Source organism: Chrysochloris asiatica, unplaced genomic scaffold, assembly GCF_000296735.1.
Source record: "Chrysochloris asiatica unplaced genomic scaffold, ChrAsi1.0 scaffold00051, whole genome shotgun sequence".
Classification (NCBI taxonomy): domain Eukaryota; kingdom Metazoa; phylum Chordata; class Mammalia; order Afrosoricida; family Chrysochloridae; genus Chrysochloris; species Chrysochloris asiatica.
The window spans coordinates 14504824-14520472 of record NW_006408569.1 but is presented as its reverse complement, the minus strand read 5'-3'; the positions used below and the strand labels follow the sequence as shown (position 1 = coordinate 14520472).

At 42.6% G+C, this 15649-nt stretch overlaps 1 protein-coding gene across 3 annotated transcripts in view; it reads right to left on the bottom strand.

Moving 5' to 3' along the window:
* TENM1 (teneurin transmembrane protein 1) overlaps nt 1-15649 on the bottom strand; it is an 884561-nt gene that overhangs the window by 28670 nt on the left and 840242 nt on the right. For all 3 annotated transcript variants that reach the window (XM_006862844.1, XM_006862842.1, XM_006862843.1), the window contains 2 exons: nt 7763-7935; nt 6498-6733 (listed from right to left, as the gene is read on the bottom strand). In XM_006862844.1, coding sequence (XP_006862906.1) covers nt 6498-6733; nt 7763-7935 — 409 coding nt within the window. The remainder of the gene's footprint in view (nt 1-6497; nt 6734-7762; nt 7936-15649) is intronic.

Sequence of the window (15649 nt, the reverse complement as noted above, 5' to 3'; positions counted from 1 at the left end):
CATGTTTGGTAGGGTGGAGGGTCAGAGAAAAAGAGGAAGACCCCCAGCGAGATGGATTGGCAAAGTGGCAGCATCAATGGGATCAAGCGTGGCAACAATTGTGAGGTTGGCCCAGGATCAAGCAGTTTTTCATTCTGTTGTGCATAGGGTCGCTATAAGTTGGTATTGACTCGATGGCACCTAACAACAACAATAACCTCCCCAAACTCCCCCAAACGTTTGTCATCCTGGAACTCTGGGTTTCAACTGAGCTGGTTTTCATTCATAGAACTCAGCTCATGGATGCACATTGACACATTGAACTGGAAAACCAACCCAGGAGTTAAGTTCTTAGTTGTCTTTGAGTTGTTGTTGTTGTTAAGTGCCATCGAATTGATTCTGACCCATAGCGACCCTGTATAGGGTTTCTGAGGAGTAGCTGGAGAGCTTGAACTGCCGACGTTGTAGTTCAAGGAACTTTGCAGTGTGACACACTAATCCACAGTGCCACACCAGGACTCTAGTCTTTGAGTGAAGGAGGAAAAAAATCCATTGTGAGGACCTGAGATTAGTTTTCACTTCATTTTCCTTGTAAACACATAATCATCCTACTTAATATTATGACTTTGGTTTGGCGCGCTAAGCTGCCTGCATTTTCATTTCTTTATTTATTGTAATAAAGGAGGCCATCGTTATGGGGTTTTACTCTCACCTTACAACTCAGTCTGTGAAATCTGGGATCCAGTGCTCCATCTCATATAACAGCATTATTATCCATGGACACAGCAAGGTGCAATCTGGGTGTAATTCCTAAACCAGTTTGCTTTTGGTGAACGTCCAATTCTTTTACAACTGCCTCTAGTGTTATCTACACTCTAATTTCTCGATTGTCCAGGGAAATGTATATGGGGACAGATTGATGCAGCAGATGAGAAGATACATGGACTGGATACAAAAGTACTTTGTAAGCAAGATGATTCAAACACAACTCAGGTTGGGGTGAAATGGATTTTTAAAATAAATGAAATTTCAGGATGTTAATGTGATTGATTACACTTAATAGAGCTGGTGAATGATAGCCCAGCAGTAACAAATCCCGTGCCTGCTCCGACTGAGCAGGGCATCACGTTTCCCAGCAGTTTGCCTCCCTCACCTTGATGGGGACCCTGACTTTGGAAAAAAAAAAAAATCACTGATCATTGGAGAAAAGCAGCTTTTCTTTCTAGCTAGAAGGTTTGGGGAGGGTATGACTAGTATCTTTTTGAGCATTTGACATCCATTATCCCACCAAATGGGCCTTTAAATGAACCTATTATTTTGTGCACGGACAATTATAATGCTTTATGACCTGCTGTCCCACCACATTTACAAATGACACACATACCTTCGGGTGGTTTTTCAAAGAAGAGCTCAATTTCACACAGGTGAGTCGAGTTTTCTAGGTTGTACCTGACCCCTATGGGCCTCTGGAAAGGCATAGATAGACTTGTCCTATAGCGTCGCTAAGAGTTGGAATCCACTCGATGGGTGTGATCAGGTGAGTATCTATTTGACCCTAGTTTTATGACTCAGCAGCTCTGGTACTGCCACCTGTTCTGGATCTGGAATGGCACCTCTACCAGGAGAAGTCAGTGACTCGGTTCAAGGTCTCAAAGTACTGAAGGCATACAGGATGGCTTCTTCATGTTTACATGCAAGTGAACAAGCGAGTCACTGCCTGGCCCAGGAAGTGAGAAAGTCATATCTCATAGGTTTATATCAAATTAGGGGAACTATCTTTGAGGTAAATAAATTCAGTAGGGAAAGAATCTGCCTTGTAAAAACTGAATTCATACCTAGCTTTTAGGCATGTGTGATATGTCTATTTTTTTTCTTCTATTAATTTGAAGATGCCAAGTGGTTACGAAAGGAGCTCTGGTAGGGTAATGGTTACGAATAGGGCTGTGAACCTCAAGGCCAGCAGTTCGAAACTACCAGCTGTTCCGTGGGAGAAAGATGAGGCTTTCTGCTCCCATAAAGATTTACAGCCTCGGAAACCCTATACAGAGTTGCTATGAGTTGGAACCGACTCCACACCACGTAACCACCAATCTTGGGAAACTGAGGCAGCACTGGAAATTAAACTTCTTATGAGTCTTGGTGTGGTGCTGTAGGATAAGCACTGGACTGTTAATAGTTAACTGTTAAACAAGGTTTGAGGTTCAAACCCACCAGACACATCTCATAAAGTCTACACAGGGTTGCTATGAGTCAGAACTGACTCGATGGCACTTAACAACAACAACAGTGGATGGGCAGAAGGTGTTCTGGTAGCATTGTTGGGTAAGCATTGGGCTACTAACCAGACGGCAGTTTCAAACCCACCAACCACTCTGAGGGAGAACAAAGAGATGTTTTACTCTCGTAAAGATTTATACTCTAGGAAACCCTGTACAGGGTTGCTGTGAGTCAGAATCAACTGGATGGCAATAGTTATTTTATTTCATTGTTTTCAATGAATGAGCAGAGCCGAATTAACCAGTTAAACAGTCTTCCCCCTCCTCTTGACTACTCTGAGCTTTCCCTGTCTGGAGGCCAGCCCATTGTCCTGAACCACCCACACTTGCCAGTAGGTTCAAGTCCATTATTTGTCTCCTTTTGTCAGTGCTGAAATGAGGAGCCCAGTTCTGCCAAGGTGGCTTCCCCACTGAGTGGGACAATGATTTATAGGTTAATTATTTTAAGGAACAAGGCAGCACAGCATGATATAGTGGAAAGAGTGCTGTGCTAGGCTAAAGCCTGCATTTTAGTCCTGGCTCTGCTCCTTAATGGCTGTTTGACTTTGGGCAAATCATTTAACCTCTCTGAGCCTTAGTCTCTTTATCTGTAAATTGGGAATGACAATACTTGATGGCTGTGGCAATCAAATAAGATCCCGACTTTGAAAGCAGTCTGTTACCTCTAAAGCGCTGTTGTTGTGTGCTGTCCAGTCAATTCAGACTCCTAGTGGCCCCATATGACACAGTAGAACTGCCCCATAGAGTTTCCCAGGCTGTAATCTTTACAGGAAGGAGCTCTGGTAGCATAGTGGTTATGAATCGGGCTGCGAACCTAAGGTCAGCAGTTCGAAACTACCAGCTGTTCCACGGGAGAAAGATGAGGCTTTCTGCTCCCATAAAGATTTACAGCCTCGGAAATCCTATTCAGGGTCGCTATGGGTTGGAATCAACTCGAGGGCACTTAACAACAACAACAATAATCTTTACAGGGAGTTCTGGTGTGGTGCTGTGGGATAATGAACTGGGCTGCAAAGTCGGTTTGAACATTAAGGTCAGTGGTTCAATCTCACCAGCTACTCCTGGGAAACGCTATACAAGGCTGCAATGGGTCAGAACAAACTCAATGGCACTTAGCTATAACAACAATCTCTACAGGGACTCCTGGTGTGGGGCTGCAGGATCAGCACTGGACTGTGAACCACAAGGTCATTGACTCAAACCCACCAACCACTCCTCGGAAACCCTGTACAGGGTTGCTATGAGTCTGCTCCTCAGAAAGCCTGTACAGGGTCGCTGTGAGTCGGAACCGACTTGATGGCACTTAACAACAGAAACAAATCTATACAAGAGCAGATCTCCATTTTTTTTCCTGAGGAGTAACTGGTGGCTCCAAACTGCTAATCTTTTGGTTAGCAGCTGAGCATTTAATCCTTGCGCCCAGGGTTCCTTCTCTAAAGTTCCTTCTCTAAACATACATGGTTAGGTTGGTTGGTTGATTATGTGCTGTGGAGTTGGTTCCGACCCATAGCACCCCTGTACAGGGTTTCCGAGGCTGTAAATCTTTACGGGAGCAGAAAGCCTCATCTTTCTCCCGTGGAACAGAGTGGTTTCGAACTGTTGACCTTAAGGTTCGCAGCCCAATTTGTAACCACTACGCTACCAGATCTCCTTCTAAACATACATAAAGGATTGTTATTCTTAGATCTCTAGGAACATATATATTAACATCACATAGTTCTGGTGTGGCACTGCAGGATAAGCACTGGACTGCTAACCATAAAGTTGGTGGTTCAAACCCACCAGCCACTCTTCAGAAAGACTATACAGGGTCGCTATGAGTCTGAATTGACTCAAGCCTTAACAATAACAATGAGTCAATAATGGGGTTCATTTTCTAGTTCAAAGATCTCAGAAAGTACGCTAAAAGTACACAAAAGAGGCAGTCTAGAATTTTTGCCTTAAGAAGCCATTCCACAAATCTGCTCAACTATACCACAAGATTGGATACTGGTCAAATTATAAATTTGTTGTTGGTATGAAGTGCTATCGAGTGGGTTCTGACTCATAGTGACCCAGTATAGGGTTTCCAAGGAGCAGCAGGTGGGTTTGAACTGCTGTCCTTGCGGTTCAAACCGATTTTGCAGTCCAGTACATTATCCTGCAGTACCATACCAGGACTCCGTCAAATTATAAATAGTATTAACCAAATAACATTTCACTCTTCTCCTTACCACTAAAGAGACTCCAAATGTTTCATGACCATTAGCTTTTCAACATTAAGAATAATTTAAGATATTGAATGTTCTCTATTATTTGTGCATACAGAATAGAGAGGAAACAGGGTAGGCTATCCTAAAAACTGGAAAATCCCAAAGTCACGTTGTATATGATTTGGTTCATAATGCTTTATTAAAGGCTATAAACTCAGAGTGGCACAAAAAGATCAATTTTCTTGATAATTTTTTTCCGTGGTAAATCTATGAGGTTGATAAGCCATATGTAGTTAATTCTAACTGTAGTTAGTCTCTGCCTGGTTTAACTTTGGCCTAAATTTTCCTCATGAGAAACGACAGTCTATTTATTCCTTATGAGAAAAGAAGAGATCAAACACAGTTTTAATAACATCTAAACATCATTTACCCAGCTAAACTATATGCTCCTCGAGGATAACGATGAATTCTGACTTTCCTTTATGAATGTATCCCCTGCCACACAGGGATGTGCACACACACACATGCACACATGTGCATATAGTCTATGACAGTGCTGAGAATAATGGTAAGTGACAAATTAAGAACCCAAAGTCATTTCTCAACCCAGGTATATACCATTGGGTATTAAGTCAGGCCATCTGATGTCTCTAGGGTTCTACCTAGGAAGTCCCATTTCTAATGGAACTCTTCTTCTAGAAACCCTCGCTGCTACCCACACAATGAAGTGTGACCATTTGGACTGGTTTCACTTCTGGATTCTGTATCGTGTCTGGCAAATATTCTGTTAGAAACTGGCCAATAGAAACTAAATGTTCAAAATGACCCGTGCAGCTGCACAACTCCAGTGGTGGCTAAAAACAAAACCCCCAAACCCCAAACATCCACTGACTTTTGTGGCTATGTGTCACCAATAGAACTGACCGAAAAGTGAACATTGCTATCTTGCCCCTATCAATCCATATGACTGGTTTGACTGCTTTTCCTTGGAATTCACTGGCTGGTTAGTGTTGCATAACCACCATCTTAAAGTCTCTAACTTGTTCCTGGGAATGAATAAAATGCAAGCATTTCAGTTATCTCAGGCATGATATGAGAGTTCAAAGCAGGCCTGGCGACAATAGACTGATTGTTTCACTCAAGCTGGCAGTTGCTCTGGGGCTGATAGTGAATGTTACTATATTTGGAAAGTTGGTCATGTCATCCTAACATTGGTAAATGTTCAAGAAGGGACAGGTAGACAGAGTGCTGTGATGCTCATAGGCTCCCTGTGCTGCATAAAAGCAATTTTGGCTGAGAGCTTTTTGGCTAACTGTGGTGAACTGTGCTTGGTAGGGATGTACTGTTGTTGTTAAGTGCCATCGAGTCGATTCTGACCCATAGCGACCTGGAATAGGATTTCCAAGGAGCCGCTGGTGAGCTTGAACCACTGACCTTGCCGTTCAAATGACATTGCAGTCTAGCACATTAGCCCACAGCACCTCACCAGAACTCCTGGTAGGGATGTGAAGACTCTAATTTTCAATTCCCCACAGAAAGCTCTCTCTGAGTATCCCCAGCCCAACCTGAGTCTAGGCTCTTTGTATGTATTTATGGCAATGATATCATTCACTGTTTTCCCCTTTCAGCTTGCCTTTGTCCAAATGTCACCTTATGTCTAACATTATTTTATGTGTACCTGTCTGGTCTTCTGGAAGAAAGTACAAAGAAGGGAACTGGGTCAGCGGAGGTGCATCTGAGAACCATTTCCAAGGTGTGCTGGGAGGGACACTGGCGGGCCTCCTGACTAAATACATTTCTCCATCCAGACTTTCTTGGTGCCTGAAATTGCCACTATTAGAGCACTTTAGCTGGCTAATGACAAAGAAAACTCCTATTACAATGCTCATTTAAGGATACTGAACTATCATCAGCCATTAGCACCATCTCTTGAATTAGCTAGTTAGTCATCTAGAAAAGCTTTGGAGAAGTGGGACTACATTTTAGGGAAACTGTGAAACTTTCAAAAATAAAAGGAAACTTCTGTGTCTTGCATAAGGTCCAGTCTTACCCTCAGTCTCCTTTCAAAGGCTGAAATGTTGCCTTTGTTTTGTTCCTTCCGCTGCCTCCACTCGATGAGGTTTGCATTGTGTTCTCCTGGCAGTGAGATGTTGCATTTGCCCAGGGTGGGGTTGACCGCTCCAGCCAGGATATGGGGCTCTGAGCTGAGGCTGATCTCCATCCCACTGGCAAAAGTGACTCGTAGGGAGCCATCTGGACTCACCCGATAGGTACTTTGGGTGTTTTCTGTAAGCAAGAAGAGCAAAGGAGAAAGAGAGGGGAGGGAAGGGAGGAAAGTAAAGAGCGGGAAGTATGGGGAGAGACCAGTTTAGCTTTAGGAGGCAAGTTTGTGGACTTAACTGCCTTCTGGGCTAGACAACCACTTTGACAGGCAGCCACACTTTCTGTCCATTTGGGTCTTGTTATTTTCACAGCTGGGGTATCTTGTGTCTTGGATAAAAGACTCCTGACTAGCACTGCAGGCTGTTTTTGTTTTCTCTTTTTCCTTTTTAAAGAATTCCCTCACAAACTCCCTCTGACTTGTTAGATTGGACTGCTTGATTTGATATGCTGGGAGCTAGAATGAGAAGAGTATGAAGTTCAATTCCACTTCCTCACCACCTGGGGACACCATCACAGTTGCTGTACCCCACAAAGTGCTCTAACACTTCCAAGGTTAACACTCACTCTTTTTTTTTTTTTTTTTTTTAGGAGTGGATCTGAACAATGGACAGTTTTGTCTGGTCTCACAAGCTAACAACAGACATGACAGGGCAGAAAGCAACCTCTCTTTGGACGGTCCTTCCTAATCCAACATATCTACCTTCTTTTTTTCCTCTCTTTGACTAAAAGGACCTTTTAACCCCTCATTTCCCTTCTATCCCTTCCCAGTCCTTTCTATTCGCCCATGTCAGCCATGGTCTCATGGCTTAGCTCACATGGGGCGCAAATTTCATTTCTTTAAAATAACTTAGAGCCTAACAAAGCTTTACAAATGGTGCATGGTGGGAAATGAACTTGATGGAAGAGCAGAGTTGGCAGAAATTTAACCTTATCACTCCCACAGTGGTGTGGGCCCAAAGTTAATATGGGAACTTGTGAAAGGTATGCATTGGTCTGGGTTTCAACCTCCAAAGATGGCAAGTTGGGAGAAGTCAACTTTTCAGGCAGAGGTGAATTCTATTCATTAATAACTGTGTGCAAAGGTTTTGGGGTGGAAGTTACGACAGGTGACCCTATATTGAGTGACATAGGGAAAGTTGGAAATGGTCTTACCTTGTTTTAAAATATATATGGTACTCATTGCTGTCAAGTTGGTTGACATGAGGACATTTTCGCGGTTGGAAGTATCTAACTCCACTTTTGTCAGCTTCTCCAGGTCACTGTGAAAGCTGCTGACCTCTCCAGTGGGAAATGTGGCATTGGTCAGATGTCCCTCGGGGTCATACCTGGAAAAATTTAACCAGTCTCAAATTTGAAGCCTGTTGGCAGCAATATCAGGCCTTTGCAAACAAAAAAAAATCACTTGGTAGTTAATACAGTTAAACTTTGAGTGATCACAAGTATTATTAACCCTGTTCAATAATAAGAAAAAGGTCAGAGAGATGATTAATCAAACAAAGGTAGGTTTTGCAGTTTCTGAATTCTTGATGACTTCCTTGAGCTGTGCTGTTAAAAAAAAAAAAAACACAAAACACAAAACAAAAAAACTATCTTGTAATGAATCACCAGGGTGGAAAACTGATTTATGAATCATGTCCTGCTGTGTGCAATGTTGCAGGAAGGCTTGGGTTTGCAATTTGGGTCGATCTCGTTAGATGCAATGGGTCACAAAAACCAGCAGAGGGTGGTGTTGCCAAAGAAAAAAGATGGCAACCTCCCCCCGCCCCAAGCCTTAGAAGGCCAATAAAACTGACTTTGCATTGTGATAGGAAAATTATATTTGCTGCTGTTTAAGTTGCCAAATTTGAAATGAATGAATCATTCTTCCAACAAAATGAACAAGCACAGAGGATAATGGAAACATGTTCATTAAAACATTCTGGAGCCCTCTGATCTCGGTGTCATTTAAAATTTTTTTTTTTTTTTTTAATTCTTTTTTGGAGTATAGTACATAATGTTTTGTAATTTGCTTATATGAGTAAGAGACAAAAAAAATAATTACCTGGGATAATAGGCAATAACCTATATCTAGACACAGAGCCCAGTGAGTTTACTTTTAAAAAAAAAAAAAAAATCAGAATTATTGGCAATCTCACTGTCTTCCAAATGGAAACTGCTTCCCCGAAGGCTTTTGAAGGGGAGCTGTTCTTTTATTGGCAATAGAACCATGAAAAATAAACACTTCATTAAAAGTAAAGACATGCACTTGGAAACCCATTACTGTTTTCTTTGCAAGTTGCAAATTACAAAATATTTAAGCACTTTTATTTGCTTTTAAAATGTTAAACAATTATATTCTTTCTTCCCAAAGTGAGCGCAATACAGCTGGACACAATGGTGGAGTCTGGCTCCAGTTCCCACTCCTCCTTCCCCCAACAATTATGTAAAATGGCCTAGTAATTCAATGTTAATCTACTAGGTTTTAAAGAGCTCAGCCTAGGGAGTTTCTCAAATTTTAAAATCTATACCAGCTTTTGGTGGGCTTGGCAAAAGGGGCTAGATCTTATTTCATAGAATAGGTATGTGTGTGTAGCCTCAAGCTCAGTTCTCTATATTTATCTATACATGTATTATATCCATATACACATACACACACACTATCAGGTAAAACAGTCATGTATATAAATATAAATAGTCAGACATCACAGTTACAGCAAGCCCTAGTTCCTTAATTGGCTGCACTCTTTGTTTAAACAGTTGGAGGGTTGCTACTAGTAGCTGTTGTTAAGTGCCATTGAGTCAGTTCCGACTCATAGCAACCCTGTGTAGAGTTTTGGGTTTGAACTGTAGACCTGTGGTCAGTGTCCAGTGCTCATCCTATAGGGCTATATCAGGAATCCAGGTAGCTAGGGCTTCATTATTGTCTGTGCCTGGGCTTAATGGCAGAATTCTTCCCCCTGCTCAGCTTCTGTGCCTATGGGCTGCTCTGGAGTTCTGTAGCTTTCAGAAGCAAAACTATCTGGTAAGAAGGGAGGATGGAAGGGGCTTGAATGACCAATACTGCCTCAACTTTGCCTGACTGATCCTCCCTTCAGGAAAGGTGTCCCAAGGTGCCAACCTTCTTTTCCCTGTAGGGAGTAACTTCCAAAGCATTAAATGGAAGGAAGCTGTTGTATACTTTCTTCAGTGACTGGGATTCCTCACGCTGGATTAAAAAGGCAGTTTCTTTGTATTTTTCTAACACCAGCAAGTCTGCCTCATTGGTTTTGCTTTCCCCAATCCCCAGCAAGTTCACTCTTCATCATTCCTCCAGGATATCTGACCCTGGATGCTGGCTTCCAATGAGCCTTCCAGTCTAGGGGCAGTTTCTCTCTTCCCCAGTCATATAGCCCCTTGTATTAAACCTAGATTTAATATAATGATGAGGGCAGCAGTTGCCCAGTCATCAGAACAAGATGACAATTGTTAAGTACCATCGAGTTGGTTCTGACTCATAGCGACCCTGTTTAGGGTTTTTGAGGTAGGTTTGAACCACCAACCTTGCGGTTCAAGTCAACCTTGTAGTCCACATCAGATGCCAATGGAAACATTCATGTGCAGAAGCACAAGGGTAAAATGTTCCAACAAGTCTTAGCAGTGGCCTATGGATAAAATCTAGTCTTAACCTACTCCTTCCCCATTGGGACTCTTGACTGAGATATACATTTTCAAGCTTATTCCTAAAAGCACAAACATATTTCTGTATAAGCTGTGCCTATCTGCACTCCCTTCAGAGAGGAAAGCTAAACTGTCTTAGGTAAGACTATCAGACTGCCAATGACCAGTGAAATCTAGCTGGGAGACTGCTGTCTGCTCCTTTACTGGAGAGGGAGGCAATGGTGTTAGGGATAAGGTGTCATTTCCCACAGTCCTATTCATTACTGGTAGCTTGAAAGGTGTATTACATGGTTTCCTTTCTGTGACTGGATTCCCTTACTTGGAAGTGCACATTTGATTACAGCTGTATCAGAGACAAGGCACCCCATCCCTAACATACTCACATGCCTAACTCTGCTAGCCAGTCAAAGCAATTGCATTTGATGGTGTTTAAAGTTTACTGTCTTGCATCTGCTCATTTAAATCAGGGGTGTTGTTGTTAGGTGCTATTGAGTTGGTACTGACTCATAGTGACCAAACATTTTTTTCCTGCCAAAATTTATAGCATCATTCACGGGTCACACCAAATTACCAACTTAAAAATTTAGCCTGCTATTTTAATGAAACATTTAATTACCTTACCCCTAATGTGATGGCTAGAACTTCAGTTCCCCTGACAGGGCCACACCAAATGATTTTGAGGGCCTTATACAGCCCGAGGACTAGACGTTCCCCACCCCTGATTTATATGAGCCTGGATCAAAACATGCAGGCCCACCTCTCTTCAGTGGGGTCATTTCCAAAAGGAAGACCGACGTACAGATGCATGCATCAGTGGATAATAGCTACAACTTTGGAAAGATTTCTTAAAGTGGATAAGAAATAAAGGGAGTTTTTTATTTCCTGTGGCTTGCTGGGTTTTTCTTTGCCCAACCACAGGGGAATGTGTGTTTCCAGACTGAATGTCAAAGAAATAAGTTTAATCAAAATCTCTTAGGTTGTGTGTTTCCCTTTGGTACAGAGAGTGCATGCCAAAATGCCGCAAGTGACCCCCTCAGGCCGTAACATGGTAGCACCCTCATCCCCAGGTAGGGTGTAGCAGCAGGTGTACAAATTCTGGCTGGTGGATTGTGTGACCAGATACTACCTGTGTCTTCAGAGTCATCAAAAGCAGGTTAAGCATGGGTAGTTTTGTCATAAAATTGCCCCTCCTTGTCCTGATTTTGGAGCCCCTGGGCAGTGTGAACAGTGAACTCACTTGCCTGCTAACCAAAAGGTGGACAGTTTGAGTCCACTCAGAGGCACTCTGGAAGAAAGGCTTGGTAATCTGTTTCCACACGATGTCACCAGGAGTCTGAATTCAGACTCAATGACATCTGGTGGTTTGGGTCCTGATTTGACAGAGTTCCACTATAAGGGCCCTAAAGAAAACTTTAGGACACTTCCCCTTTTTTCTCAGCACTGTGATAGGCTGTGTGCATGTGCACATCCCTATGGAGCAAAGGAACCATTCATGAAGGAAATTCACAATTCACTACTGCCCTTGAGGAACATATCATTTAGTTGAGGAAATGATATTTAGACAGTGTTCAAACTATGTTTGGTCTGATACGGTATAGCCTGTCTTCCCTTGAGGAAACTTTATGCCAGAGCTAAACTGGGCAGATTATAAATGAGAAGTTCCTCAACCTTTGCTTTAAAGAAAATACTGAAGATTATACAGGGAAAATTCATTGCTTATTCTTAAAAGAAAATATGAAGGAGTCAGAGCCTCCTTACCCTCCCAGGCCAGGAGCCTGAAATACTTGAGTCCCCCTTTCCCCACCAATAACTTCATTTGGCTTTCTGTGATTCAGCGTCCAGTCTGTAATGCCCTTCTATCTTCATTTGACCTGCATTCAATAAATACCAGAGTCTTGTGCTAGGAATTAGGGGTACAGTGAGGAATGAAATTCGAAGTCTAGTAGGGCAGATAAGATATGCCCACCAATAATTCTAAGGACAGAATATCACTATGTACTTATATAAACATGGAGTTGTAGAAGCTCAGAGGTGGCAGATGTCATTTTCAGCTCTGCTGAGCAGGTCAGAGGGAGGAAGAGATGTTTGAATTCTGGAGGGATTTTGAGAGGGAGAGACTAGGGAAGAGAGGCAGGCCTTCCCAACAGAGGTGATGGCGTGTAGAAAAGCACACAGATGGAAGGGATGTCCTTTGAGGGAACAGGTGGCTGAAGCATACATTTTCTCTAGAAGGGTAGTGGGAGATAAGGCTGGAGAGGCATATTGGGACCAGAGCATAGGGGAACTGTACGAGTATCAGGCTCTGGAGTTAAGCACATGAAGACAATGGAGGCATTGAAAACTTTTCAGTGGAAGATTAGTATGATTCATGAGTGCTGGTGTGGCACTGTAGGATAAGCACAGGACTGATAATCACAGGGTTCGTGGTTTAAACCCACCAGCCGCTCCTTGGAAAATCTATATAGGGTTGCTATGAGTTGCAACTGACTTGATAGCACTTAATAACAACAGTGTGACTCAAGCAGTGCTTTGGTGGCAGTGAATCTTGGGAAGAGAGAGAGAGTGGCGCTAGAGCCCCAGTTTGTGCAAGAGAAGACTGTAGCCCCTTGACTTTATTAAATGTATTCTGTTTGCCTGTCATGTGACTTGTACAGTAAACTGTCAGATTCTTAGAGGGAGGTCACAATATCATCCATCTCTATAGTTTCAGAGCCATGGCACAGAGTGGATTCTCACTAGATAGACTTGTTGAATGAGTGAAATAAGATTCTTCCAGTGGAAATGGAAAGGATGGTTCAAAGCCACCAGCTGCTCCTAGGAAACTCTACACAGGGTCCCTGTGAGTCAGAACGTACACGATGGCACTTAACAACAACATACATATTATACATATGATGGGATAGTAAAATGAGTTTGGGCAGAATTTTAAAGGTACCTGCAGCCAGTGCACAACATATACGAACACAAAGTCCCACTTTGGGTTCATCCTGTTACTGGTTCTTGCCCTGTGGCTTTGTTTTTCAGGTGCAGAGATGGTGCGGCTCTAAGCTATGTGCTGGCTAGGGAGTGAATGAACTTTCAGTCCACATCTCCAATGTGGGTGAAGAACAGAAAGAAGCGTCTGTGGTAGCACTGGGAGGCCGTAATCCGTTTACATATATGTCTGTGCAGTTAAACCTTCCTACCAGCCTCTGAAAGCTTTTGCTGCTAGCAGCCTCTGTTCCTTCTGTTCACTCCCTGTCTTGACTGCAGTTCTTCCCAACATTGTTGCTGTTAAGTGCCATTGAGTGGTTCTACTCATAGCAACCCTGTATAGAGTTTTCGAGGTTTTAAATCTTTGAAAGAGCAGGAAGCCTCATCTTTCTCCCATGGAGTGGCTGGAGGGCTCAAACTTAGGACTTTGTGGTTCCCAGTCCAGTGCTTATCATATAAAGCCACCCACGCTCCCTTTCCAACATTACCAATGACCATTCTATTTGCCCCACCTTTGATCTATGACACAGGTGTAAAGCACAGTAAGAGATAATTTTGTAAGGATGCTGAGGGACTGGAAGGAAAAGCTGTCAATTATACGTATGTTCTACTTGCTTAATTGAAGTCATTTGCCTGCCTGGAGGCAGGGGATTGGACCAGATGGCACCTTAGTTCCCTTCCTACTCTGGGATTCTAGAAAGCCCTGGAAACATTTCCATATGTTTGGACTGCCTGATCATTTACATTGCCATTTCTGCATGGAGACCACATCCTATCCCCAGGCAAATATCTCACCCAGAGACACGGCTTGTTTACTTTGCCCACTCCCTCCACTTCTAATCTTATCAGGGAATAGAGGGAATCCCTCATCAGTCATCCTAGATAAAATTAAGCATCTGTAAAACAGTTTAGAAGACACTCAAAACTATTATTAAAGTGTTTCCAACTTGTCAGTGAGCGATATTTTTTAGGGGCTGGGTGGAATGTGCTAACAAAATCCAAAAACAGAGTGAATGTAAAAAACCAAGGATTAGGAGCTAACCCAAGTGCAGCATCTCCTTTGGGCATAAGGACTTCCTCCAAAGAACAAGGGACCTGAGGAACTTTCATATCAACCTAGACTGGCATCAGGGACATAACTTATGAAAATGGTTTGCACTTGACTACTAACCTAAAGGTTGGCAGTTCAAACCAATCTAGTGGCGCCACAGAAGAAAGACCCAGCAATGCATTTCCCTAAAGATTGTTGTTGTTGTTAACTGCTAATGGATTGGTTCTGATTCATAGCAACCCTGTGTATGGTTTACGAGAAGTGGCTGGTGGGTTTAAACCACCAACCTTGCCATTAGCAGTCCAGTGCTTATCCTGCAGTGCCACACCGGGACTCCTCTTTCTAAAGGTAACAGCCAGGAAAGTTGTATGCAGCAAGTCTACCATGTAACACGTGGCGTCACCATAACTTTGAACCAACTCAATAATAGGTCTGCTTTGGCTTCCTGGACCTTCTAAGTTTAACAGACTTGGATGGCAGCTGCCTGGGAAATAAGCAAGAGCAACCTGGCTACTGTTGCACTTTTTTTTTCTTCCCTTGTTCATTAAGTCTTTTTTATTTTATTTTAAGATTTTATTGTGAATTGAGTGAAAGTTTACAAGGCAGGTCATCAGTTTTACATTCAACAAATCATATACTTTGTTTCATTGAAATGGTTATAATTCCCTCCATGTACCATCAGTTAACAGTATTTCCCTCTATTCATTTTAGCTTTTTTTTTTTTTAACACTCAGGTCTATATAATAATTTAAACCACCAAAGGGCACATTCTGCAAGTCTGCCTCCTGACTACCAGCTCTCAGTCCCTCTCTTCCCATGAATCTAGAGTCCTCAGCTGCTCCCTCTCTCCATGTCCCCATCTCTGCCTCCATCTCTGGTGCTGCTGCTTCTCTGGATAACGTCCTGCATTCCACTTGTACTCTTTTCCCTTGATGGTCCTAGAGTCCTCTGTTTCTGGACTATAAGATTAACTTCTCCCCCGTTTTTGATACAAAACTTCTACCTTTAGAATTGTGACAGTTACAATTAGTCATGATAACCATTACTCACTATTGAATCATAAGACTCTTATCCCCATCTCTTTTTATCAGACCCAACTAAATAAGATGAAAACTATTCAGTGGGGGCTCTATCTTCCCCCACACATTCTTAAACTAAACTCCCTCTTGAAACCTTGTAAGCCAGTCACTTCGAGCCTTTATTGCCTCCTCATTTTAGGTAGCCGATGTCTAAGTTGCCCGTCCCTATCTACTCTGTACACAGAGGGGATAGGATTGATACTTGATGTGATGACTGCTTCTCTCTCAGTTGGTATTTTGAGCTACTACTTTCATGAGTACAGGTCAAGTTCATCAAATTGTAGCAATTTACCCTTGTTT